Genomic DNA, 26,475 nt, shown 5'->3' with positions numbered 1-26,475 from the left:
CGGGATGGCGAGGGCAGGCTGGGCAAGCAGCAGAAGCAGCTAGAGTAGCAGGAGCCGATTCAGCTTCTTTCCATAGTATCTAACGTGTTCCACCCATTTAATGTTGGGAAAGCTTGCTTTGATCTTTCTCAATATTTCACTATATGTGTTCTCCTCTTTGTACCAATCTTCTTGGAGTCTCTCTATTCTAATCGTCAGTGCATTATCACATCTAGCTTCGTGTTCTTTAATCTTTGCTTGAATATCAGACTTACTTGCTTTGGTGTCCACTTCCACATTCACTTCCTTCTTAGCAGTTTGTACTTCAATGTGAACAAGATCTTTGACTATAGAGACTAGTTGCGGGGTAGGGGGGGAAGCCTCTTCAATTACTGCCTGCTTACTAGGCCCTTCTAGAATATGAAGTCGAGCCTTTACTTCTGCCAGCTCCAATCGTAGCTCTCTCATTGCCTGCTGCTGCAGATAAAAAATCTGATCTTGTTGCCCAAGGATGGGTCATTTTGAGCCTCATTGTTGTTAATTCCGTGCATATGGAGAGGGTGTCATAGCTGCAACTGTAGAGTACTGAGTCCTAATGGAGGTTGAAGGAGTTGAGGGGGACTTGGAGGAGAGGGTAGGCCAATCCATAACTCGCTATCTATTGAACCCCTAGCTTAACCTAACCCCGGGTTGGGTTGGGGGTTTAGCCCAACTCCGGGTTAGCGTTAGTGTGTTTGCTGCTAGCTGAGGTGAATGCTGACTGAGGCAAAGGGCTGACAGGTGGAGGGCTGCTAACCAGACGACATGCTGTACGGAGAGGTACGGACGGGGTACAGACTAGGTACGGCTGCTGTTGATGGGCTGTACGGAGAGATACGTGCTGCTGACGGAGAGATACGTGCTGCTGACAGAGAGGTATGGACTGCTGACGGAGAGGTACAGGCTGCTGATGGAGAAGTATGGGCTGTACGGACGGGAGGGGGAGGTACGTTTGGGGGACTTGGGAGGCCTCACGGGCCTATCAAGGAAGGTAGAAGATCAAACTCAAGCACTTACAGTGAAGTTCTCACCAAAGGGCAAGTACAAAGCATGCAATTGTGGAAAGACCAATCATCTTGAGAAAGATTGCTATAGGAAATCCTTGCACTTATTGGAAAAAATAATCACTTTGAGAAGTTTTGCAATGAGAAGAAAAAGTCAAGGCAAATATGGTTGAAGAAAGAACTCCATCAGCCAATGAAGTAACAAATTTTGTGGTAGCATCAGCAAATGAAGAAATAAATTTTGTGGTAGAGGAATATAAAGATTGGACCTTCTAAAGTCCAATATTTTTGAACTTTTGTCATCACTCATGTAGTCAATTTTGAGGTTCTCTGCCCGGAATAGTACTCCAAAAAGAATGTTATGGTTATGTGTTTTAGTCCTTATAGCCTTTGTAAATCACCTCTGGTCACCATATGATGTAGGCCATGTGATATGTGTTTGCCTCTGTGGTACCTCTTGCAGATATGAGAAACTAGGTCCACACAAAGGCCTAAGATTAATCCTTGTACATGCAAGGGAGATAATCATTTGAGGGGGACACCCTTGCTAGCATGAGAACCTAGCCATAGATTTATCCTTGACCAAACTATGCGACTAGATGTATCATTGACATAGCATGAGGCAAACCCTTGAGGGGGGGTATGTTGGGATATTTGTGATCAACGGCTTGCTCTAAGGTACCTGTGTGCATCTAGTAGCAGTCACAGGGGGGGGGGGTGTGTGTGTGTGTGTGCGTGTGTGTGTGTGTAGTGAAGCACACTTAGCACTATGGACCATGACACAAGTGATGATGTAATGCAAAGCCCCCTCTGAAGGAGGTGCCTATGATATAGGAGTGATCTCCTTTGATGTAGGAGAGGTGCCTTTGATTTAGGCCAACCTCCCACACACTCTATAAAAGAGAGTTAGCTCTCTCACAATGAATGCTATTTGGCTTCATCTTGTGTTCTCTTGTCTCGAGTCACCATGCATCTATTCTCTTATACCATTGTCAACAACTACATAAGGGACTAGGCCATCAATGGTGGGTCCATCTCCTAATTAATGACCAAGAAAAGCAAAGAAAGGAGGTAGGAGAAAAATAAATCCCCCCGTGCCCTCCCGCCCTCCACTCTCCGCCTCCTCCTCGCCCTCCCCTTCTCCGTCTCCTCCTTGCCCTCCCACCCTCCGCTCTACCTCCGTCCCCTTCTCGCCCTTCCACCAGCCGCTCCGCCTTCGCCCCCTCTCCGCCCTCTCTCCCTGACTCCACCTACTTCTCCCTCCCTGCCTCCACTTCACCGCCTCCCCGCCTCCTTTCTGCCTTCACCCCCACCTTCATCTCCGCCCTTTCTGCCTCCTCCCCGCCCCCCTCGGTGCTTCCTCCCCCTCCGCCTCCCTCCCATCCTCTTGCACCCCCCTTTCATGACCCCCCCACTGCTTTTTCACCTCGCCTCATCACGCTGCCCCCTGCCTCCTCCCGCTTCCTTTTCCGCCTCCTTTCCTCACCTCCTCCCCCCCCGCCTTTTTCATTCACCTCCTCCTCTTCTTTTCCTTCCCCTACTTCACTCGCAACAGGAGCATTTGTGTTTGTCAGGAGGAGGAAGATCTTGGTGATGACCTTCAGTCTGGCCAGAGGGGCTCTATGGCAGCACCCTTAAATCCCACAGCCGTTAAGGTCCTTTCTCCAACCGACAAACAACAGGTACAACAAGCAGTTCAGTCCCTCTTGGACAACGCGATTGTAGGCATAATTGTAGGCCTCACACCCACAAGGCGACAGGGGCAAGAGTGGATCCAGGCGAGCTTGGCACTAGAGGGTGACCACATTCAAAAGGTCATGATCTATGGAAGAGGCATCTTCCTCATCCAGTTGAGCTCCCCCGATACTGCCTTGACACTTGTGGAGCAGAGCCCCATCCTCCTTGGCTTGCATTTGGTGTACCTCTTTCCTTGGTACCATGGCTTTACAGTGGAGGACATGGACACAACACACCATGTTCCCCACTTCCCAGTTACGCTCCGCTTCCCAGAGCTCCCAAAGGAGTATAGAGCCATCCTCCCCTCCATTGATCGGGCATTTGGCATCGTGCTCGAGTCTCCTCAAGATTTCAGCCGCAACAGTGGTAACAGATGACGGGTTCCCCAAGATCTGACTAGTGGTTGAGAGCCCAGTGTCCCTCCCAGAGTTGATTCTCCTAGAGACCCTTGACGAGGGTATACTTCACCAGCGAGTGGAGATTTCTGGGTTACCAGGTCAGTTTCTTCAGTGTAGACAGATGGATCACCTAGCCAGAGATTGCCCCCATGGCCTTTGTCGAGAACCTCCCCCCCAACCCCCGCAGAGCAGGCAGAGTCAGCAGGCCAGAGTCCAGCACCCCCTCAGATAGGAGCAGAAGGAGTCTCAGACCCCCTGGGCGACCCCCTCATCAGAAGGGGACTGGACCCAAGTTAAAAAGAAAAAGCAACCAAGCAAACAGGCCCACAAGCACTGCAGGCAGAGGGCCAGACGCAGAGAGAGAGACAAGCTTGTCCAAGAGGTACCTGAGGAGGAGTATTAGTAGGAGCCCATACGTGGAGACCCACCTTCCCTAGCGGAAGGGGCCACCACCCAGCCAGATGATCCTCTCGTGTTGGAAGTTCAGCTTTCGCATTCACCCTTGCATTACCAGCGAGCTCCAGGAGCTCCTGATGCAGCGATGGTAGACGTTAGCCAGGCATCAGCTAAGGAGGAGCGGATCCAGAGCCCCGACGAGCCTGATCAGCAGGGGGGCCTGTGGTTGCCCCTATTCCCCCCCTCCCCCTCTAGATCCCTCCCCCTCTTCCTCTCCACTCCCCCCCCCCCCCTCCTAGGTCCCCCCCCCCCCCCCCTCGCCCCTCCTCCTATGATCACTCTTACCACCCGTCCCCTTCCCTCCACCTCCCTCCCTCCTCCCTCCCCCGCCACCCCCCTCTCCACCTCTGTAGCAAGTTCTTCAGCCTCCCTCCCCTCCCCTGCTTCGACACCCCTGCCAGTAGGCAAGGGTAACACGACATCCCCTTCTGCTTCCTCGTCGCAGCATATATCCATTCGGGGAGGGAGCCAGAGGGACAGGGCACGTCCTCCAAATCAGCAGCTCCCAGCCTCCAGCCTGGGCGTCCCTTACCGCGGGACTTCTGGAGGTGGGGACCCTGGAATTATCTGGAGATTCCGGACTCTTATCCTTTACCGCTGGAGGCAACGCTTATGGTCTTGTAGCCTCAGAAGGGGGGCTTGATCAACGTAGTGGACTCAGAGGCGTGCTCAATTCTACAAGGCTTGGCCTGCAGGAGTTTTCTACGTCTTCACTCCGCGAGGGATTCATTGGTTGTATAGTCCCCCCACCTGGTTGTTAGCCCCAGTACCAGAGATCCCCTACGCAGTGAGCTGGGTTTCTCTGGAACAGGCCGGTCTTTTCTTTCAGCCTTTTCTAGTTTTTTTCCATACGCAACACCTTCAGGGCTGCTGTTTTGTATGAAGTCTTTCAAGCACTAATAGAAGGTTCCTTTCTTTGGGAAAAAAAAACATTGAATGGGTGGATGATGATAAGTAGGATGATGACAACTCCAAGCCAACTTCTATTATGCACTATAAAGGTCATGCAATCCTTACATTGAAATCAAAAGATATGCGGTCAAGCTTCTTCGACAATCTTACTAGTTGAAGGGTACCGAAGTACGGATAGCAGAGGAGCTTACACAAGCTGAACTCAAGAATAAGGCAACTGAATTAGCTAAAGTCAGGGCTGCAAGAAAGGATGGAAAATGGGCAGTTTACCGTTAAGGCATAGCCCTAATCATAGAGTTTAAATCAAAACCAAAAGACTCTCAGTCTTAAACTGGCGTATGGATGTTTACTCTTTCAGACTATTATGTAGGTACTCTAAATAATGGGGGTTGCATTTTAACTCCTTGGGAGCTGCCATGTGCCCTTCCTAAAGCAGATGTACTAGAGGGTTTCTTACTGTCCCATAGACCTTTTGGTCTCCAGTGGACGTTAATTGACTTTCTTTCTTTCTCTTCTTCTTGTAGAGCACTGATGATGCTCTCTAGTGTTGGTTGGGTAAGATTCGTCAAAGTAGTCACAACATAGTCAAAATCTTGAGGCATACTCTTAACGAGCACAACCATTGCATCATTTGCAATGACTAGAGAGTTGACTGAGGCAAATTGTGTCATAAGACTCCTCATAGTATTGACATGAGCTGCAACAGAGTCTCCATCCATCTTAAGTTCAAAGAACTTAGTCTTCAAAGTCAATTTAGAGTTATGAGAGCTAGCACCAAATAGAACATATAACTTATGCCAAGCCTCAGAAGGAGATTTCAAATCTACAATATGATGCACGTAATCATCTCCCAAACCTAATGCAATAATTGCATAGGCTTTCTCTAGCCTTTTAGCATCTGCTAGTGTTATTGAAGTAGAGTCACTTTCCTTACCCTTTCCTTTGGTTCTGGTGGATTCACCCTCTTGTAATGACTGATTCCCTGGCTTGACTAAATCCCACAAATTCTCCTTCATAAGCACAAATTTAATTTTCATTTGCCAAGTATGGAAGCCTTGGCCATTGAATTTGTCTATCTTAAAGGAAGCCATGAGAGGATCTTACCTTTATGTTTAGGTAGTGTCTGCCAAATAGGAGGCTAGAGAGTTCACTAGAGAAGGTGGAGGGTGAAGAAGAAGGTGATGAGGTGGCAGCTAGGAGGCTAGAGAATTCACTAGAGCCTAGAGCTCTGATACCACGTGTTGGGAATGGTGGAAGAGAATAGATGCATTGTGACTCAAGACAAGAGAATACAAGATGAAGCCAAATAGTTTACATTCATTGTGAGAGAGGTAACTCTCTTTTATAGAGTATGTGGGAGGTTGGCCTTAATCAAAGGCACCTCTCCTACATCAAAGGAGATCACCCCTATATCAAAGGAACTCCTATATCATAGGCACCTCCTTAAGAGGGGGCCTTGCATTACATCATCACCTGTGTCATGGTCCATAGCACTAAGTGTGCTTCACTACACACACACACATGTGACTACTACTAAATGCACACATGCACCTTAGAGCAAGCCCTTGATCACAAATATCCCAACAGTATTTGGCCCAATTGATCCCATTTTTCTTGTGATCTCTGTAAAAAAAACTTCGAAGGCCATGTTCAAAAGAGAATCTTTTAACATGTTTATAATCTCTCTCTAAAAAAAACCTTGCACTCTCATTTATTTCAACTCAAGTGCCTATTAGATGTATGCCTTTAAAAAGAAGCCCCATGAAATGATGAAGTCGCAAGTGCAAACATTATATAAAACCCAATTGAATTAAAACACAAAGGTCAACCCAAACCCAAAAAAAAGGAAAGACAGTTGAGATGGGCAGACTAACATAACAAAAGAATCAAATACTTAAAACAAAGGTAAACAGTTTTGGAGCAAACAAAACTAATGGGAAGTCCAAGCAAGTCCAATATGTAGAGTCTTAGAAAGAATCCAATGAAAATGCACTAACCGAGAGACCCGCTTGAGTCATTAAAAGCGCAAGCTCATCCGGTGTGACAAATTTTGACCATTCATGTGTCCCTTTTGGCAACTACAAAAGTACACAAAAGCAAGTGCTTCATTTTTTAATGAAGTAAATAAGGTTCCCTTTATTCCATGCACACAACAAGATAAAATTATGACTTTATTTTCTATCTTTCACAAGTCAATTTACGTGTAGAGAGCAGCTAACAATTGCAAGGTCTATTCGAGGAATTAACTCAACTTCTCAATACAACAATTTAAAAAATTTGAGGGGAAAAAATATCTTAATGTTTATTAACTGGAAAAGGGACTTGACGTTAGACAATGTTGCTAACAGCTTTAGACCATTATTACAAAAGTGAAACTTAGAAGATATTAAGAAAAGGCAAAAACCTATCGAAGCTTCCACATGCATTACGTGAGCGGCTTACAATTCTGTAATCCACTTGAGTCTAGAACACTTTACTTTCAAAGAGAGAGTTCTAAATACTAGCTTTAGAAAAGCCAATACATTATGTGAATTCAATAAATGTCAATCTACTTTTAGGGGTCTATAACAAAAGCCCAAAGTCAAAGGTGATGTCCTCAAAGATTCTTAGCTCTAAGCCAGTTGACCAAAATCAAAATGGCATTTAAGTATTGCCATTCCTCTTTGTTACCATCTTCCCAAATGCCTTACCCCCGTACCTAAGCCACTAACTATAGTATGGACATGCCTCTAAACACCTCACCCCAACCTTGTTTTCTTTGTAATCCCCAACTCTAGGCCACCTCAAAGCATCCTTAATGGACCACCTACTGACTCCTCGAACTATTTGTAATCTCCTCACAAAGCTATGAAAGAATATATCCTGTTTGTCACTCCCCTCTAATGAGCCATCACAAAGGCCTCTTATCACTTTGCCCTCATTAAGCAAAGCTTGCACCTTGGCCCCCAATATCAAAACACTGAGGATGTCATAAGATACGACTTTTTGGGAGACTAGTCCAAGTCATTTTGGTGTGACAAAGACCAGCAATGGAGAGATGCCGTCACCGTTGATAAGGAAAAAAAAGGAAAGACAACTAGGAATTATGTACTTCACCACGTCAGATAGGTGAGACTTCATAGGGATCAGCTGCAATGTGGGCTCGTAGATGATGAGCTTATGAACCAGATTCTAGAGTATGTGTCTTTGTACTAGGCACCGAGACAAACCCCCACAAAAAAACTGACTGAACATGGATCACACAGACTCAAAGAGAGCCAAAAGACTACACAGTCCGAAACAGATAAACTTAGAACTGAACTTCCCCCCAAAACTCACAGAACAGTCAGCCTCACAATACTATAAACCCACAGCCCACACTCCTGAGCTTCCATTAAGGACAACAGCTTGTAACTCCCACAAAGCTGCAACAGCGCCACCTCCTCTCCTTCTCTATCAGTACCCAGGAATCTTCCACAATCAAATCAGCATAAGATCACAACCATGTCAAAGAGGCTTCCAATTCCTTTAGGATAGCTTTTCTTCCCTCACAAAGCAGAAGATCAGTGATTGACGAACATCTGCAGCAAGCATCAATCTCACCTTCAATTCCTTCGTCCCTCTATCTCTTTGCATACGGAGTTCACGAAGTCTCTGTCGCTGAGGATACTCCATGCTGCATAGTAGCGCTACCACCCCCTCTTCTCTGTCTTCACAAGAACCACAGCCTCTCTTTCTTTGTTGCTCACAGCGCATGCTCTCTGTCACTCGAGATATTCTGCCCAAGCCTCCATGGTAGTAGCGACGCTTCCCCATAGAACTGAGAACCCACCGTGCTTTATGTTTATCCGTCGCCCAAAGTCCTTTCCCCAGCCCGCATCATCTACTACAGCCAAGTCTTTACAAGACTTCAGTAAGTGCTGACTGTACCACAGAGCTCGTCATCACGGAGCACCTGGAATCCATCTATGCCAAGCATGTAGTCGAAATTCCTCATCCCGTCACGTACGTAGACCTTCACACAGCCTTTCGCTTATGCACACCCTCTCTTTCATCTACCAGACCCTCCCCTTGCATCAAACCGAATCAGCTCCCAGCCGCCATCTTCACGTAGCTCCAGCTCATAGTCCAGAAGTTCCGCTTCATCCTTTCACGTAGCCACCTTGCATGTGCAGGATGCCTTCCCAATCAGTCCAGCCACCTCAGCCCAATTTGCCACCTCATCAGTGTAGGCCACTCTATGGGCTATCCATAGATGTCACTCATTCCTTGGTATGTGCCTTGTAGGCCTAGATATTATCAGTTAGGACCTATGGTACACTTAGTACTAGTTCCAGATGGGACACCTAGTACATGTATGACACCCAGTTAGGGTTTCATTATATTAGGTGTATCTTTTGTATTCTTTATAACGTCGGTAATACAACTTCAGCAGCACGCTTTGCTTCTTGCCTCCGTCTCCTGTTGCTTCCGTTGTTCACTCCACCCAACACTGGTATCAGAGCAGCTTTGCCTTGGTTTCCAGCCTTCCCCCGCATAAAAACTTCGTCTGGATCTCACTTTTGCTGCCTACCTTCTTTCAGGACAGATTTTCAGCAAGTCGCCTCTCTTTCTCGCTTCCTGCTTCCGTCCCGAAGGTTTCTGTCGTGAAAAGTTTCTCCAGATTACTTCCTTCTGCTGGGCGATTGCTTCTACAGGCTGAATTGGCTGGAAACTGCATCCACTCTCTCTCCTGGAGCTTGACAACTGCATTCCCGGACTCCCATTTGCTGGTCGACACTCTTTCTGAGTGTTTTTCAGCAGGGCAACTTCAGATCTGCACCAGATCTATTGTGTTTTTGCTGGTCACCTCTCCTATTGGGCACCATTTAGCTGGGCGACACCTATTCCTGGTGGTTTTCAGCTGGGCGACTGGATATGGTTGCATTCCTGGCTGGGGCAACTGCATTTCAGGCATTTTCCTGCTGTTTTTCAACTTGGACAGCACCATTGTCACTTTCTGAGTGATTGGTTTGCTTCCTGGAGCTGGAATACACTTTCAAATCAGAGATTTACTGCTACAGCAATTGTATTTTGCTGTTTTTTTATCATTTCTACTTGACATTGTGCCCCTGACACTCAGATCTTGCACCAGAATCCCCTCTTTTGCTGGGCGAACTGATTTTGGTGGCATTTGGAGTGATATTCAGTCACCATTTGCTGATTTCCAGTCACTTTTGACTGCTACATACAGGCTGCGTGTTTGTCATTGACTTCTCTCAGCTTCTGGGCTGATATTTGGTCATTCTTTGGTGGACATTTGTTGTCTTTTTTTCACAGGTTCATCTAGTAAGCTTCTGTTCTTTCTGTTGCATAGTTGGCAATGCCCTTGTGCCTCTGGACTTGGCTTTTCAGGTACCATTTGACAGTGGACAGCAGTACACTTTGGCAGTGATCTTGCTCAGTTGAGGTTATGCTTTGAAAAGCCTTGAGGCTTACGCATTCAGTCACTGATACTTGCAGTTGAGAGCTTGAGGCTCTTGCTCTTTGTTTTTGTCATTCTTGTGCATTTGACTGCATAATGGCTGGTGGCAAAGATGATTTCTTTGGGGTCTTCGGTGCTGATGATAAACTTGATGGGGTTAACTACCCTATGTGGTCATTTATGATGAGGCATGTCTTGGTGGCCAAAAATTTGTGGAATATTGTGAATGGCAATGAGCCTAGGCCTGTTAGGCAGGCTACATCTTCCACTAGTGATGTCACATCCAGTGGTTCTTCCCGTGATGCCTTTGTACCTCCTACTCAGGAGATGATTCAGTGGGATGGCCGTGATGCTAAGGCACAGGCATTGATTGCTCTTTCTGTTAAGAAGAGTCTTATACCTCATATCAGATCATGCACTACTGCTAAGGACTCTTGGGATAAGCTTGCTTCCTTGTATCAGGTACGCAATGAGGCCCGTGTTGCCTATCTTCGCAAGCAGTTGAAGGATACTCGTCTGAATGAGGGTGATAACATGGATGCATATCTTCCAGCTATCCAAGATTTAAAGGAGCAATTGGCTAATATTGATGAGGACATCCCTGACTCACAACTTGTATCAGGCACATTGGATGGGTTGCCTGACTCTTACCAAGGTTTTGCCACTACCTTGAGGTTGGTTGCCATGGGCAATGCCAACTATTATTCCTTTGATCAATTGGTTGCACTTTTACTGCAGGAGGAACAGAGCCGTGTGAATTGGAATGCCATATGCACTCAGATCAGGCCTTTGTAGCCAATGATCGGAATAAGGGAAGATTTCAAAAATCTGTCCCTAAAAATACAGCAAATAATCAGCCTTCTACTTCATCCTCTCAGGGTAATCAGAAGAAGAAAAAGAGGTGCAATTATTGCAGGAAACCGGGCCATGAAATTGCTGAATGTAGGAAGAGGATTGCTTCTAAAGAAAAGAAGAAAGAAGCTGGACTTTCCGTCACATCTACCTCTGGCATTGATGCAAATACACATGGGCATGCTAATGAGCAAGCTAATTATGCCAGGGATCAAAATTGGGGCTTCATTGTTCAATGCCATTACAATCCTCCAGTGCATGATACAGATTCACATGCTTGTATGGCAGTTTCAGCCTCTACATGGTTCTTTGACAGTGGTGCTTCTAAGCACATCACCTCCTGTAAAACCTTGTTTACTTCTCTTGCTGATGCCCCAAAGGGGGGTTCAGTGACATGTGTCAACAATGCATCATATATGGTTAAGGGTATTGGGCAGGTGGCTGTTACATCAGTTACAGGCAGTATTGTCACTCTGGAGAATGTCTTGTATGTACCAGGCATACGGAAAAATCTGATTTCTATTTCAGCCATAGCTACATGTGGATTTCGGATTGTCTTTGATGGGCATAGGTGTGCAGTCTATGACTTAAGTCATGCCGATGCTATTGTATTGACTGGTACTCTTCAGGGGAGCTTGTACAGCTTGGATGCATATGACAAATGCAGTGACAGTTCAGCTCATGATGCTCATGCAGTTGATGCAGATGTTTTGCCTGATACTTATTTGTGGCATGAGAGGTTTCGGCATCTTAACTTTAATGCTATCGTAAAGTAACCGAAAATGGTTGAAGATATGCCACAGCTGCAGATTCCTCATAAGCATGTCTGTGAAGCTTGCTTGCTTGGCAAGATGCACCGCTTAGTCATACCTAAGGATGGTAGAGTTGGGGCATCACACAAGCTATTCTTGATTCACAATGATGTGTGTGGTCCTATGCGGGCTGCTTCCATTGGAGGTTTCTATTATTTTGTGACATTCATTGATGACTTTACCAGGTATACTTGGATCTTTGCATTGAAGTCCAAGTCAGAGGTGCTTACCTGCTTCAAGCATTTCATTGCCTTGGCTGAAAATGATTCAGGCTTGAAGATTGCACACTTGAGATCAGACAGAGGTGGTGAATATATGTCAGAGGAATTTAATGCTTACATGAAATCCCGTGGTATTCATCATGAGTGTACAATTCCTTACACTCCTCAGCAGAATGGAGTTGCTGAGAGAAAGAATAGGACAGTTATGGAAATGGCCAGGTGTATGCTTAAGGGCAAGAATTTGCCCAATATGTTTTGGCTGGATGCAGTCACATGTGCCAATTATGTGCTCAACAGGAGCCCCACCAAAGCATTGAAAACAGTCACACCCTATGAGGCTTGGAAAGGACACAAGCCAACCATTTCTCACATGCGTACTTTTGGGTGTTTGGCCTATGCACATGTGCCTTCACACGGACAAAGCTGGATGATAAGGCTATAAAATGTATATTTTTGGGATACAGTGCAGAGAGTAAGGGTTATAGACTTTATGAGCCTTCCACCAGGAGGGTAATTGTCAATAGAGATGTCATCTTTGATGAGACATCTTCCATGCCCTTGCGGGACTGCAAAGTGCAGTCTACACTTGGTGTCTCAGATATTTTTTATAGTCCTGTGCCATTGCTTGGATCTGATGACTCAGATGATGCACCACAGGGTTATGCTCCTCCACCTAATGCTCATTTACAGCCTACTACACAGTCCGGACAGCCACATGTTTTGACACAGATGCCATGTGCTTCTGAGGACATTGTGAAAGAGGCAGTAGAGCAAGAATTGGCTGATATTAGACAGCCTAAAAGAGCTCCTCGTTGGCTCTTTGAAACTCTGAAGGACAACAAACTTGATGCTCCTTTGCAGGCACGTACGAGAGCTGCAGCCAAAAGAGATTTGGCAAACTCGGTTGCTCATGCATTGATTGCTATCGCATTTGATGAGGAGCCTGTTTGTCACAAAGATGCTTTCTCAAATGAATTGTGGATGAAAGCCATGCAGGATGAATTGGACTCCATTCATGCAAACAAAACATGGGAGTTATGTGACTTGCCTGCAGGCAAACATGCAGTAGGGACTAAGTGGGTATACAAGGTAAAAAGAAAAGCTGATGGTTTAGTTGACAGGTACAAAGCCCGTCTTGTGGCCAAAGGCTATGCTCAGAGAGAGGGCATTGATTATGAAGAGACCTTTGCTCCTACTTCACGCATCACCACCATTAGATGTGTTATTGCCCTGGCTGCCCATAATAGTTGGGAGGTGCATCAGTTGGATATAAAGACAGCATTTCTCAATGGTCTTTTGGTAGAGGAAGTCTATGTTGCTCAACCTCCAGGCTTTGAGGTTGAAGGGTCTGAACGCAAGGTATGCCGGCTTAAGAAAGCCTTATATGGATTGAAGCAGGCACCCAGGGCTTGGTATGATAGGATACACACTCATTTGCTCAGCCTTGGATTCAAGAATAGTCCTACAGAAGTTACTTTATATATCCGCAAGAGGGGGGAAGATTTGCTGATTTTGATCCTCTATGTGGATGATATGATTCTCACTGGGCCACATCCTGAGAAAATTGCAGATTTCAAGCAGGAATTACAGCAGTCTTTTTCAATGACTGATCTTGGCCAGTTGCACTACTATTTGGGCATTCAATTTGCTCGATCTAAGGGGGGAATTGTGATGTCACAATCGAAGTACATTGGGCAGCTTCTACATAGATTTCAGATGGAAGATTGTAAACCTGTCTCCACCCCATTAGAGACTGGTTTTCATTTCTCTGCTGAAGATGGCACTGGTCCAGGTGATGCTACCTCCTATCAGCAGGCAGTTGGTTGTTTGCTTTATCTATGTCATACTCGGCCAGACTTGCAGTATGTGGTTTCTCAGTTGAGCAGACACATGCACAGTCCCACTCATCACCATTGGCATGCAGTGAAACGTGTCTTCAGGTACATCAAAGGCACGCAATACTTGGGCCTTCTCTACAGGGCTGATACTTCACTTATCATGCATGGGTTCACTGATAGTGATTGGGCTGGTTGCCAGGATACACGTAGATCCCAAAGTGGCAATTGTTTTATGCTTGGTTCTTCATGCATCTCATGGTTCAGCAAGAAGCAGGCTACAGTTGCCACATCTAGTTGTGAAGCTGAGTACAGAGCAGCTTTCACAACTACAGTAGAGTGTGTTTGGCTACGGAAATTACTTGCAGATCTTCTGATTGGTCAGACAGCTCCTACCGTCATCCATACTGATAGTCAGAGTGCTTTGGCTATAGCACGAAATCTAGTGTTTCATGCTCGCACAAAGCACATTGAGGTTCATTATCATTATGTCAGAGAGAGATGGTCAGATGGTGACATCAAGTTGTCTTATGTTCCCACTGAGGACAACTTGGCAGATCTATTCACTAAGGCTCTTCCACGGCCTAAGTTTGAAGCTTTTCGACAAGCTTTACACTTGGTCCCTTTTGTTACGTGATCTGCCTTCTCTGTATAGTCATAGGTTGCTATATCCACATTGGATGAATTTGTGCAACCATGACCTAGTCTTTCAGGTATCTTGAGACGTTTCCAAGATACTTCAGCCCATACCGTCGAGGGGGGTTTGTAGGCCACTCTATGGGCTATCCATAGATGTCACTCATTCCTTGGTATGTGCCTTGTAGGCCTAGATATTATCAGTTAGGACCTATGGTACACCTAGTACTAGTTCCAGTTGGGACACCTAGTACATGTATGACACCCAGTTAGGGTTTCATTATATTAGGTGTATCTTTTGTATTCTTTATAACGTCGGTAATACAACTTCAGCAGCACGCTTTGCTTCTTGCCTCCGTCTCCTGTTGCTTCCGTAGTTCACTCCACCCAACAATCAGTGACATTTTACCACTCCTATTTAAGAAATGCAAATATCCCCCCAAGGCACATTAAATGCACATTTTGGACCTTTAGTCACACAATTCCCACTCACATTAGCATGCACATTAAAGCTTGCATGCACCCCTGTACACACACATGAAAAGCCCCTTGATGTGGGCACCAAAACATGTCGAATTCCCGTAGCATGCAAGTGCACATTGACTCAGAATAATCAAATAAAGAAACCCTTCATGACTTGATTTACATGACCCCAAAAACATATTACTTGACTACACACGAGACACCCTTGCTCTGGAAGTCTGGTACCCCAAAAACATTTCACTTGACCACACACTAGACACCCTTGCTCTGGAAGTCTGGTACAACCACATTGCATTTCATCATTTCCCATGAAGTCCCTGCAAAACATACTTTATTGTCTCAAAAAACTATACATTAGTCCATCATGCTTGTGAAAGAAAAATCCACAAATGCCAAAAGCCCACACCTACCCTAGATGTGTACAACTATGTGCCTACCCACAGCTGTATACAGTGCTCAAAAACTTGATACAGAATTTGTCCTATCATTTTGCCCATCCCCAAGTCTGCAGACATTCATGTCTTGTAGATAGGGGTATATAAGATTTGCATTTCTTCAGAGATATCCTCATCCATGAGGTCTTCCGACTTGTCTGGTTTCATCACAGTAGGTCCACAACTGCCTATACTCATGATCCTATGAAAGTATTTTCTTTAGTCTAAAGCCATTGACTCTATTCTTATGCTGCTGACCATCCAAATTCTCAAGTTGATATGAGCCATTTTTGAATTTCTTCGTCACATGAAAAGGTCCATCCCATTTGGTCACAAATTTCTTCTTGAAGGTAGGATCCAGACTACTGTTGTATCTCAAAACTAGATCACCCTCCTCGATTTTCTTATCCCTGAATTTCCTGTTTGGTCTCTTCTGATTCTCCTCTTAAATTAAAGCATAATGTTCCACCGCCTTTTGTCTGTCTAGTTGTGCTTCCTGCAAATCAAGTGTAATAGAGCTTCTTTCCCGTAAACAAGATGAAATGGTGAAAACTGGGTGCCTTCTTTTACTGTAACTCTGTAAGCCCATAAAGCCCAGTGCAAAGCAAGGTCCCACTCCTTCTCATGTGTTCTCATGATCTTTCCCATGATATTAGTACACACACCATTAAATTTTTCATTCATCCCATTATATTGAGGATAATAGGGACTTGCATATCTGTGTTTAATCTTCAGCTTTCCACATAATAAATCCATCAGTTCACTCCTGAAACTTGGACCTCTATTAGAAAGCAGCTCCAGTGGCACACCAAATCTACAGTAGATATCCTCATACACAAACATACATACAGATTTTGCATTGACAGCCCGTACTGCGCGTGCTTTAGCCCATCTCGTCAAATAATCCACAGCTGTCAGCACATAACAATTTCCCCTGGCTGTCATGGGTAGAGGACCGATGGCATCTATTCCCCATTTCTCAAAAATATTATAAGCAAGCATGATATTTCTGAGTTCTGGATGTAAGATCCTCTTACTCATCTGCCGACACTGTAGGCATGACCTGCACCAATGTCTTATGTCTCTCTGAAGGGACGGCCACACATACCCTTCTATAAGTATTTTCCTTAGCATGATTTTGAAAGCAAAATGTCCTCCACATACTCCCTCTTGATTAGCTTTTGTAGAATATATAAAACTTCCTCATGCCAGGGAATTCTTCTGAGCACTAGATCAGCCCCTTTCATGTAAAGAACATCATCTATTAGACAATAATGAGTACAGCTTTTAATAAATCTGTATTTTCTTTGTTTCGGAACTTCTTCAGGCACTTGACCAGTTAACAGGAAGCTTTCCTCACAAGCTAATGTCTCCCTTCCTTTGTATAAGGGCTCCTGCACTCCTACTCCATCAACATAAGCTGCTGTAATTTCCTGCGCAGCATCATGTGCATTTACATTCTTACCTCTTTCAATATGCTGGAGTGTCCAGGCATCCAATCGATTTAACAATTTCTTCACCACGCTTATCCATCTCTTCAAATGAGCATGCTTAACCTTCTAGACACCTAAAATTTGCTTCACAATCAACAGAGCATCTCCCTTCATCATGAGTCTCTTTATACCCAGACTAATGCATACTTTCAAACCTTCGAAGAGGGCTGCTTATTCAGCTTCATTATTACTGCTGGCTTCGAGCTGAATTCTCATTTTTCGAATCTCCTTTCCTCCAGGATCATAAATGACAATTCCTCCTGTACTTTTATTTAAACTTTTTTTGTAAGATCATCAAAGTGTAAAACAAATGCATCCTCTAGTACTTTTTCTTCATTCATGTTAGTGTTCTTCTCCACATCTTCAACTAAAATAGGTCCTTCCTTATAGGTGAGGAGATCAACCAAGGAAGCTCTGGTAGAGTTCTCAACCAAGAAGGTAAAAGATTACTCCTTAACTCTACTATCCATTTAATCATGCTCCTGGAGATGTTTGTACTGTTCAACATATGAGGCAGTAGTGAACATGAGGTGAGAACCACAAAAGGTCTTGACAATAGATAAGATCGAAATCTCCTACAGGCATACAAGAGGCTAGCTAGGACCAATTCAGCCACTAAATACTTCCTTTCTACTTCACTCTTCACCCTGCTGGCATAATAGACTGGCCTCATATATCTGGAACCCTCTCCCTGCTGCAAAAGAATAGCACCAATAGCATCCGGTCCTACAGACGGATTCACATAAAAAGTCCTGGAATAATCTGATGGCTTTACACTTGAAATATGAGTCAAGGATTCCTGAACTGCCTCAAACACCTCTTCACTCTCTGTCGTCCATTTCAGAGGCTCAGATTTTACCACCTGTTGAAGAGGATACAAAATCTGAGATAACATATGAATAAATCTCGACAGATACTTCACCTTCTGGAGAAAGGTATACAACTGCTTGGTATTCTCAGGAGAGGACAGCATAACTAAAGCTTTTACTTTACCAAGATCTGGCTCAATCCCATTCTCAGATACAATATGCCCCAATATTTTAATGCTGGTCTGAGCTAACTAAGTCTTCTTAGGATTTAATTGACAACCATTATTATCAATCTCATAAAATACCTGATCCAGCTTGCCACAGTGCTCCCTTCTTCCACTGTACACACAGATGTCATCAATAAACACTTTACAAAATTTATCCAGGAAAGGTGATAAAATCATATCAGAATTCTCCTGATAGTGCGAGGGGCCGTTGGTAACTCCAAAAGGCATTTTCCTATAACAAAAACAGCCCCAGGGTTAATGAAGGTAGTCTTGATTTGATCTTCCTGGGCTATGGCTATCTGGAAGTACCCTGAATATCCGTCACACAAGCTGTACATTTCATGACCCGCCACTTTATCAAGAATATCATCCAGAAAAGTTTGTCACTGCATTCAAAGGCTTGTAATCAACACAGAATCTCCATTTGTCCACACCTTTTGGCACTATGACCACAAGAGTGAACTACAGGATAAATTATTCCTGCCTTGAGAAGCTTATCTACCTCTTCCTTCAGCACATCTCTCTGTTTCGGGCTTAATCTTCTTATTTTCTGAAAAACAGGTTTGGCACCTTCCTTCAGCTCAATCCTCAGAGGCTTCCCTTTAAATCCCCTGATCTCCTCATAAGAGGTGATAAACAAATTGGGGTATTTCTGCAACATCTTCAAATATTCTTCTTTCTCCTAAACATTGAGATCAGGATTCAATGATTGCTCAATCAACACCTGGGTTGATTCTTGAGAACATTTGGGCTCCATTAAATCCTCGATAACCTCAAACCTATCCACCTCTTCCTCACCGAACCCTGCTGCCCCCACAAAATCTACCTGTGAATCCTCATCTACCAAATCCACCGATGCTATTGTTCCTTCATCACTTTCTTAAGTCACCGAGCTCTCATCCTCACTGCTGGTTTCACTTCTCTCTTCCTCTTCACTTGCTAAATCTGAAACTTCAGCCCTGTTTACCATATCGAAATTCAATTTCTTCCCATTCATATGTACAGAAAAGATTCCTTTCTGCCAATTCTGAATTGCACCTACCTTCCTCAACCACGGCCTTCCAAGAATCAAAGGATAGGCTCCCAACCCCGTAGGCATCACATGACAATCCACTCGACATGAAACACTGAATGCCTCAACCTCTAGACCAGGTACTATCCCTAAAGTCTTCACCTTGGAGTGGTTTGCCATTCTGATGTGATAACTAGAGGAGCGGGATATCTTCAGTCCTAATCTCTCCACACAAGCCTGAGTAATCACACAAATCTGTGCACCCCCATCTATATAGGCCTCTCCGGGATACGTACAGACATCTGGAGATGACTGATCTTGCAGTCGCAGCTGGAGGTGCACGCGGAGTCCAGGCGAGACGCACGGAGATTGACGGAGCGATCCCAGCCGCTTGGTTGGCTCCACCTGAGCCTCAGGTCCTCATGCCTGGAGACACCCGTTGGATGGGACAGTTCACCCCCCGTGGCATCCCACTGGTGGTCGCAGGACGTTTGGATGACTCCTCTATCGCCTTCTTCGCGGTTTCAGGGGATGGACGACTCAGGAGAGAGGATGCGCTCATCGACCCCCTACTCCCGTGGCAGAGGGTTAGGGTCGTAGGCCTTCTGGGGAAGGTCTGGCGTACCGACCCTAGTATCGAGCAGGACCAGTTGCAGCTTTGGCGTCTTTGGCTCTGGGAGGGGCGGGCCTTGTCAGAGCTTGAGTGGGACCCAGGAGAGTGGTGGTGGCCAGAGATTGTGACAGGACAGGGGCCGACTTCCTTCTTCGCTTACAGCACGACTCTGGGCAGGCGAGTTCTCGGGAGGATGCAGTGCCGCCCCCCCACCCAGCGACCTAGCTGGTACGCACAGGGTATTTCCAGGTTCTTTTTGCAGGCATTCTGGAAGGCCTTGTGGGAGAGCTGGCGGCCGCGGAAGATCTCATACTTCCTGTGGCTCCTTGCCCACAAAGGTCTTCCAGTGGGGAGATGGTTGAGGCAGATAGGCCAGGACGGTTGCTGTCAGATTTGCCATGCGGATGAGGAGTCACCAAAACACTGCCTGTGGAGCTGCACGCGCGCCCAGGAAGTGTGGAGGTGGACCTTCGGGCTTCTTACTCGCGCAGCACCAGAGCTAGGAGTGATCACTTGGGGCGCGTTCTGTTGGTGCAGCACCGCACCTGGTCTTCATCACTTGTTCGAGGCATGCCAGCAGGACCCCACCTTCCTTATCACACAGGGGACGTGGGGACCGCTCGAGGGTATCCCACAGCACCTAGCAGAGGCTGATACAGGAGTTCGGGAGAGGCCGCCAGTCTGGGAGATTATCAGCAGCATTACAGGATGGCACATCTGGACCTCGCGCTGCGCGCAGATCCTCGGTGGCACCTCCTTATCGACTGCCCAGATCATGGCGGAGATTTGGAGTGAGATTATTCATACCCTCAGAGGCCAGTGGGACCAGATTCAGGGAGACTCCCGGGCTGGTCAGGAGAAGCGGAGACGCTTCCTCCAGGCTTGGGACACACAGAGCCTCTTCTTCGAGCAGACTACGCAGGGCCTTCGGTGGCACTACTCACCACCCCGATGGCTGTTCATTCACACTCAGCATATCCCTCCGTGAGAGTATGATTTATTATGCTACCTTTTAGGGCTGCGTCCGGTTTGTGAACGCAGCCCGTCAGCTATAAGCTGACCTCTTGTATTTTGTTCTCGAAGTAATATAATTAGCACTGTTTTTTCGGCAAAAAAAATATAGGCCTCTCCAAAACCCTTTCCTTTATGCCAGGCTTCTACAACAGGTAAAAGATCTGGTAACTCTGAGACAGACATCAGCTTAATTGTACCTTTATGAGAGTTCCTCTTTGCTGGATTTACAGCCCGCCTCCATTCTTTTTAAAGCTTTGGGCATAGACCAATCATTTGGGCAAATGTAATGTCCGGTTTCCTCGCTGAAAGATCTTCCACCAAATCATTATCTCCCTGCTCCTTCCCCATGGGATAATCTAGAGTTCTGTACTTCCTTCTGGGCTTCCTACTCTACTTCTTTTTGTAGGTCATCATCTCCTCAGACTGCTTCCCCTTCTTTGCACTCAGACCAACCTCCTCTTCTCTATCTCTCTTCCCTAATGGCGTGACATCTTTAACTTCCTCCAACTCCAACAAGCTGAATGTAACTGCCTTACCTTTCCCTTTCTCTTCTGCAGAGGCTTTACGGATTCCAGAGGTACTAGGCTGACCTGCATCTTTTACTTCTACACTATGATCATTCACCCTATTATTTAACCCTGTTGGCAATGGATAAACATCACCTCCAACATGAGGAGGCTTATCACAGTGTGTGCTGTAATGTTCCCACTCTCCACAATTAAAGCACTGGACACAAGGTGCAAATGACCCTTGGCCTCGTCCTGCTTGACACGGGCCTGGATTATTTGAAGAAGGCATCCTACCTCTGCCATAACCACCTGATGATCTACCTCTTTCCCTCCTGTTCTATCAAATTCAAACTCAAACTCTTCATAAACTCCAACATTTCATGAATTTCTTCTTTTATATTCTCCTCCTTCCTGACTTCAAGCTTCTGTATTTCTCGCTTCACATGAGAGATAATTTCAGGCACATGCTGAACCATTGGCATCTCCTGCATCATTTGTGACAATCTTATCTACTTCCTCTCCTTCTCTTTTGCTACCCTGAGAGCATCCTCATAAGTGACCAGCTCTTTACATTCAATCTTTATCCTAATCTCCGGCTTCAGACCAGCAACAAACCTATCCTTTTTTATGACTCTGGGAGGAACTTCAGGCAATAAGGCCACCTGCCATTTATTCCACAACACAGTGAACTTACCGACATACTCATCCACTAGCTGAGTCGGCTGTTGCTGCAATAAACATAGCTCTCTCCAAATGCCATCAGGATCTCTAACACACATAAACCTGTCCAGGAAAGCTGTCCTCACCTCTGGATAAGTCGGGTTTCTATCAGCACCTTGATCATCTTCTCCCAACAGACAAAAGGATAGAATCTGAAGGACTTATGGAGGATTCCTGTCTTTGATAAGAGTTGTGAACTCCGAGCACTCTAAAAACCTCTCTGGGTCTTCATTGGGCAGCCCGTGAAATCGAGGAAATTCATGAGCCATCTCTCCTCTTGACTAACTTATCTTAAACACACTCCCAACCAGAAATACCACCCAACCTCTTCTGGGAAGAAAACAAAATGATCACTCTACTGAAGAAAACTTACCCTGCATCTGTGACTGGCTTTCAATCATGAGGCACTTAGACACCGCGAGAGAATACTCCAAGCACGGAGACAGGAGCAGACTTCTTCCTCGGTTGATCCCTCTCAGAGCTCTATCACGGAGTTCTTTCAGCTAGATCACATGGACCCCAATGAGACGAGGCCTTGACATGACCGTGACCTGGAGCCCGTGACCCGACAGCTCAGACAGAGGGTCGACACACAAATCACACTTGGAGACATCCCCTCCTTGTTTAGAGTCGGAGCCCCGACCGACAGGGGTCACAGTAGCCCTGGTTAGACCCAGAGCTACGACCAAGAGATGTGCCAGGATCGCACCTCTGAGTGGCCAACAGCACTCTATTGCCGAATTCATGCCTCCACTGCCTCATCCATCTTGATATCTTCATGTTACTGGGGATGATGATGATATTGATGATGATGCTGAGATTGATATATAGTCGACCATCGACATGACTATGTTGTACTTATGACTTAGTACTGCCATTCTGCATTTTTGCATTTTTTGCATTTTGCATTTTGCATGGGTATGGATGCTCGTTTAGTAGCTCCACTACCAGCGCTCGTATCAGGATTCTCACAGTCTCATAGACCCATCGGTCTTCCGAAGACTTTAATAAACTTTCTTTCTTTCTTTCTTTCTCCTTCTCTATCAGTACCCAGGAATCTCCCAAGATCAAATCAACATAAGATCACAACCTTGTCAAAGAGGCTTCCAATTCCTTTAGGATAGCTTTTCTTCCCTCACAAAGCAGAAGATCAGTGATTGACGAACATCTGCAGCAAGCATCAATCTCACGTTCTTCCACGAAGAGTGCCCAGCTCCTTTAGGACAACCATCATTGATGAAGGTCACGTTCCATTTTGCCTTAGACTGCCATTCCTTCGTCCCTCTCTCTCTTTGCATACGGAGTTCATGAAGTCTCTGTTGCTGAGGATACTCCATGCTGCATAGTAGTGCCACCACCCCCTCTTCTCTGTCTTCACAAGAACCACAGCCCTCTTTCTTTGTTGCTCACAGCGCATGCTCTCTGTCACTCGAGATATTCTGCCCAAGCCTCCATGGTAGTAGTGACGCTTCCCCATAGAACTGAGAACCCACCGTGCTTTATGTTTATCCGTCGCCCAAAGTCCTTTCCCCAGCCCGCATCATCTACTACAGCCAAGTCTTTACAAGACTTCAGTAAGTGCCGACTGTACCACAGAGCTCGTCATCACGGAGCACCTGGAATCCATCTATGCCAAGCATGCAGTCGAAATTCCTCATCCCGTCACGTAGATAGACCTTCACACAGCCTTTCGCTTATGCACACCCTCTCTTTCATCTACCAGACCCTCCCCTTGCATTGTAGATCCTTCCAACGTCAAACCGAATCAGCTCCCAGCTGCCATCTTCACGTAGCTCCAGCTCACAATCCAGAAGCTCCGCTTCATCCTTTCACGTAGCCACCTTGCATGTGCAGGATGCCTTCCCGATCAGTCCAGCCACCTCAGCCTAATTTGCCACCTCATCAATGACATTTTACCACTCCCATTTAAAAAATGCAAATATCCCCCCAAGGCACATTAAATGCACATTTTGGACCTTTAGTCACACAATTCCCACACACATTAGCATGCACATTAAAGCTTGCATGCACCCCTGTACACACACATGAAAAGCCCCTTGACGTGGGCACCAAAACATGTCGAATTCCCATAGCATGCAAGTGCACATTGACTCAGAATAATAAAATAAAGAAACCCTTCATGACTTGATTTACATGACCCCAAAAACATTTCACTTGACCACACACTAGACACCCTTGCTCTGGAAGTCTGGTACAACCACATTGCATTTCATCATTTCCCATGAAGTCCCTGCAAAACATACTTTATTGTCTCAAAAAACTATACATTAGTCCATCATGCTTGTGAAAGAAAAATCCACAAATGCCAAAAGCCCACACCTACCCTAGATGTGTACAACTATGTGCCTACCCACAGCTATATACAGTGCTCAAAAACTTGGTACAGATTTTGTCCTATCACCGTGACCAAAACAATTCAAACTGCTTTGAAAAGAAGGGTTAGCAAGTTTTTTAATTATACAGCCAGGCAAGTCTGCCACTTTGGTCAGCCTAGAAAGGGTAGCCTAGGTCCTAGTAAAAGTCAGCCTACAGGGATGAACAAAAAAGATATTGTGTGCAGTGGGGTGGCCCATACAGCCCTCCTGTCCCTCTATAGTAGAAGAGGTTCCTAAAGGAGCCATCACAAGTACGAGGTAAGTACAGGAGGAAAAGACACTGCCCAACACCTCTACACATTTGAGGGTGTCACCTGCAGATCTTGTATTTAGCCTGCATTTGCAGCCGCTGTCCAATTCTATTGTACACAATCTTTATAAGAAGTATTGGAAAAGTTCTATGCATCTTGATAACTAGGCTTTTATCTTGCCACATGGTATTAAAGCCCAATGCTACACGCTTGTGATTTCCATCAGACGCTTAAAAAGTCCCTCCATTAGTTTGATATGACCCTGTTTTCAGCAAGAACCACCCACGTGTTCCTCTCCAGCAGTGCCATTCCAGTTTACTTTTTTCTGCAACTTGAGCAGATATACCTTCACACTTATCGCTTATCGCAACCCATCTTGGGGGTGTCAAGCCATAGGCTGAACTGAGGCATCATCAACATGTGAATCACGCTGCAAATTCTGATTTTCAGCAGGTGTATCACCTCCTTATCAAAGGAGATGGGAAGCAGCCTTTCAAATGCATCCAATGAACCCTGATTTTTGTCAAATACAGCAAGGGGCAATCTGATTTCTCAGCAAAATTAACATTCTACTAGTGAAAACTTTCTTGGTTGCAGGATTGTAGAGTCTGTGACCATTGATTTCAATGTTGTGGCACACAAATATGCATTTCCTAGCTTTCTCATCGAGCTTTCCCCTGCCTGAGGTACATGTGCATATGCTACACATCCAAATGTATGGAAGTCTCTACATGCAGTGGGCCAGGTGGGAGAGGGGACCTGCTTCTTCTTTGGGATCTTGGAAAGCCTTCCGTAGGCTTCCAGAGGAAACCAAGTCAAGGTTGACAGGACATCTCAGAGGGAGTGCAGGGAGGATCTTGCAGATTGAGTCAGCCCTTCCAGAGGCTTGGATAGACACAGATGATATGCCTCTCACTACCTCCACTTGGGCAGGTACTTTCTCGAGAGGCGGGGTTCCACTTCAGGTCTTAGCCTTCCGAGGTGCACAGGAGGATGCTTTGGTTTTCAGTGTCCAGGATGGTGGCAGATTGCTCAGATCTACAGATGATATATTGCTTGAGTCTGCTTTTCAGCCTATCAGGGTCGTAGGCCTTTTGATGCAGGGATCAGATTCAGAGTGGTTCTTAGACCCTGACCCCCAGTTACTCTCCACCGGGTCTTGGAGACTTTGGCTCTATGGAGGAGTTCCCATCAGGTATTTACAGTGGGACCCCGGAGAGTGGGAGTGGATTGACGCGGGGCATCGAGAGAAGACCATCCCCTTCTTTCGTTACACGGTCAGTAATGCCAGGAGATTTCAGCTCAGTAGTAGAGGTTGGAGACCCTCCAGAGTTCCTCATTGGGAGACTTTTGGTATTACTGCGGATCAGCAGAGGTACTTCTGGAGGAGGCTCTGGAAATCCCACAGGAATAGAAAGATCACTATCTTCTTTTGGCTTTCTATTCATGGAGGGATTGCAGTGAACCTTTGGAGGTCCAAATTCGGAGCCGACCCTACTTGCCCTCGTTGCCTTTCTGCTTCGGAGTCTATTCAGCATTGCTTATGGGATTGCAGACAGGCGAGATTGATTTGGATGGGGATAGCCAGGATCTTCAGTCACTTTGCCCATTCCCCACTCTTTATGACTTGGGGCTCGGTGGCTTGGCTTTCTCTTACAGGACCTCAGGTTTTCTACGAGGGACTTGACTCCTCCCGGGCCATTTCGGTTCGACTTCATCGGGTTGAGCTCTGCTCGTTGGATGTGGTTACACACCGTCCTTTTACAGCTGTACATGCCTCTGTGGATACTTCTTGGGAGATTATAGCGAGCATAGCAGCCTGGCATATCTGGAGATCCAGATGCACAGAGGCTATGGAGGGTACTCAGGTTCATCCCTCGCACACATTGGCTAGTATCTGGACAGACATCGTACACACTCTGATGGCCGTATGGACGGGTATGCAGGGGGACTCCCGTGCAGCCTCAGCTAGGAGGGCTTCTTTCTTCAGGGAATGGAAGGATTCTCCTTTCTTCTCTGAATCTACTACAGGGTTGAGATGGCACTTTCAGCCTCAGCCTTGGTTTCTTTCCACCTCACTCTGAGGGGGTTTTTTATTATCCTCATGATTTCATGATGTATTCCGCTTTGAGCTTGCTCTCGCGGGTTTTTGTTCTTACTTAATAGAAGTCTTTTTCATGAAAAAAAAAA

General features: G+C 45.8%; 1 protein-coding gene across 4 annotated transcripts in view; it reads right to left on the bottom strand.

Moving 5' to 3' along the window:
* The window catches only part of COQ3 (coenzyme Q 3), a 128,245-nt gene that overhangs the window by 25,465 nt on the left and 76,305 nt on the right, over window positions 1-26,475 (bottom strand). For all 4 annotated transcript variants that reach the window (XM_087398415.1, XM_087398414.1, XM_087398416.1 and 1 more), the window contains one exon: window positions 6,523-6,603. In XM_087398415.1, coding sequence (XP_087254541.1) covers window positions 6,523-6,603 — 81 coding nt within the window. The remainder of the gene's footprint in view (window positions 1-6,522; window positions 6,604-26,475) is intronic.

This window comes from Dipteris shenzhenensis, chromosome 27 (assembly GCF_047967505.1).
Source record: "Dipteris shenzhenensis isolate YYH24624 ecotype China chromosome 27, Dip_SZ_1.0, whole genome shotgun sequence".
Lineage (NCBI taxonomy): Eukaryota > Viridiplantae > Streptophyta > Polypodiopsida > Gleicheniales > Dipteridaceae > Dipteris > Dipteris shenzhenensis.
The sequence above is the reverse complement of the archived record's forward strand: the minus strand, read 5'-3'. Positions and strand labels throughout refer to the sequence as shown.